Source organism: Nannochloropsis gaditana (assembly GCF_000240725.1).
Source record: "Nannochloropsis gaditana CCMP526 unplaced genomic scaffold scaffold898, whole genome shotgun sequence".
Taxonomy (NCBI): domain Eukaryota; class Eustigmatophyceae; order Eustigmatales; family Monodopsidaceae; genus Microchloropsis; species Microchloropsis gaditana.
Window position 1 is genome coordinate 9,750 of NW_005803055.1, and position 910 is coordinate 10,659.

Below are 910 nucleotides of genomic sequence, written 5' to 3' on the forward strand. Positions count from 1 at the left end.
GGGTGGCGAGGACGATGACCCCTCGGGCGGCAGCCAGGTCGCGGAGGGAGGTGATGACGCTGTCGGCAATCACACTGGGGGAGGGAGGGAGGGAGGGAGGGAGAAAGGGAGGGAAAAGAGTGTTGGCCGATGAGAATGATGCCCGAAGCCTCGCCCGATCCGCCCACACGCTTGGGAAAGGAAGGCTTCTAGAAAGCAACGAAGAGCCAAGCAGACTACACCAAGAAAAGGACGCATCCCACGGCACATAGAATCAAGGAAGACGCTCCGAATGAGCATCCAATAGAGGACAAGGCAGGGCCCTGGCCCCCGATGTGAGAGACGCAGAACATCCTCGCGGCCCCTCACCTGTCCAAGCCGCTGGTGGGCTCATCCAGTAGGAGGATGGAGGGGTAGGTCAACAGCTCTGTGGCGACGTTCAACCGTTTTCGTTCCCCCCCCGATATACCCTGAATAAGGGAGGAAGGGGAAAAGGGACGGAAGGAAGAGGGAGGGAGGAAAGGAGAGGGTAGCAGAGTGAGAGAGGGAGGGAGGAAGGGGGGAAGGTGGCGGAGTGAGAGAGGGGAGGAGGAAAGTCACGGACTTCCAGGATGCAGCCCTCCGACAGCACACCACAAGCGAATGCAGATAAACGATGCAAGACAAGTCATTTCTTTCCCCCTCTCCCTCCCTCCCTCCCTCCCTCCCTACCGTGACCGAGAACAAAGGGCTGGTTCCTCCAATCACCGTGTCGACCGCTTTGGTCAGACCCAGCTGCTCCACTACCTCCGTCACCCTCTCCTTTGCCTCTGCATGCCTGTGCTTTCCCCCCATGCGCGCCAGCGCGTGATACTCCAGGTGCTCGCTGCAGGGAGGCAGGGAGGGAGGGAGGGAGGAAGGAAGGGAGGGAGAGAGGGAGGGAGGGGGTAAG

The 910-nt window shown here is 60.7% G+C and overlaps 1 protein-coding gene across 1 annotated transcript in view; it reads right to left on the minus strand.

Annotated features, from left to right (window-relative positions):
* The window catches only part of NGA_0469300 (expulsion defective family member (exp-2)), a gene marked incomplete at its 5' end in the record, with an annotated part of 3,970 nt that extends 3,638 nt beyond the window's left edge, over window positions 1-332 (minus strand). Inside the window, 2 exons of the mRNA XM_005853427.1 lie at window positions 1-74; window positions 292-332. The exon at window positions 1-74 is cut by the window's left edge and continues 914 nt beyond it. Coding sequence (XP_005853489.1) covers window positions 1-74; window positions 292-332 — 115 coding nt within the window. The remainder of the gene's footprint in view (window positions 75-291) is intronic.
* Between the last annotated feature and the right edge of the window lie 578 nt (window positions 333-910).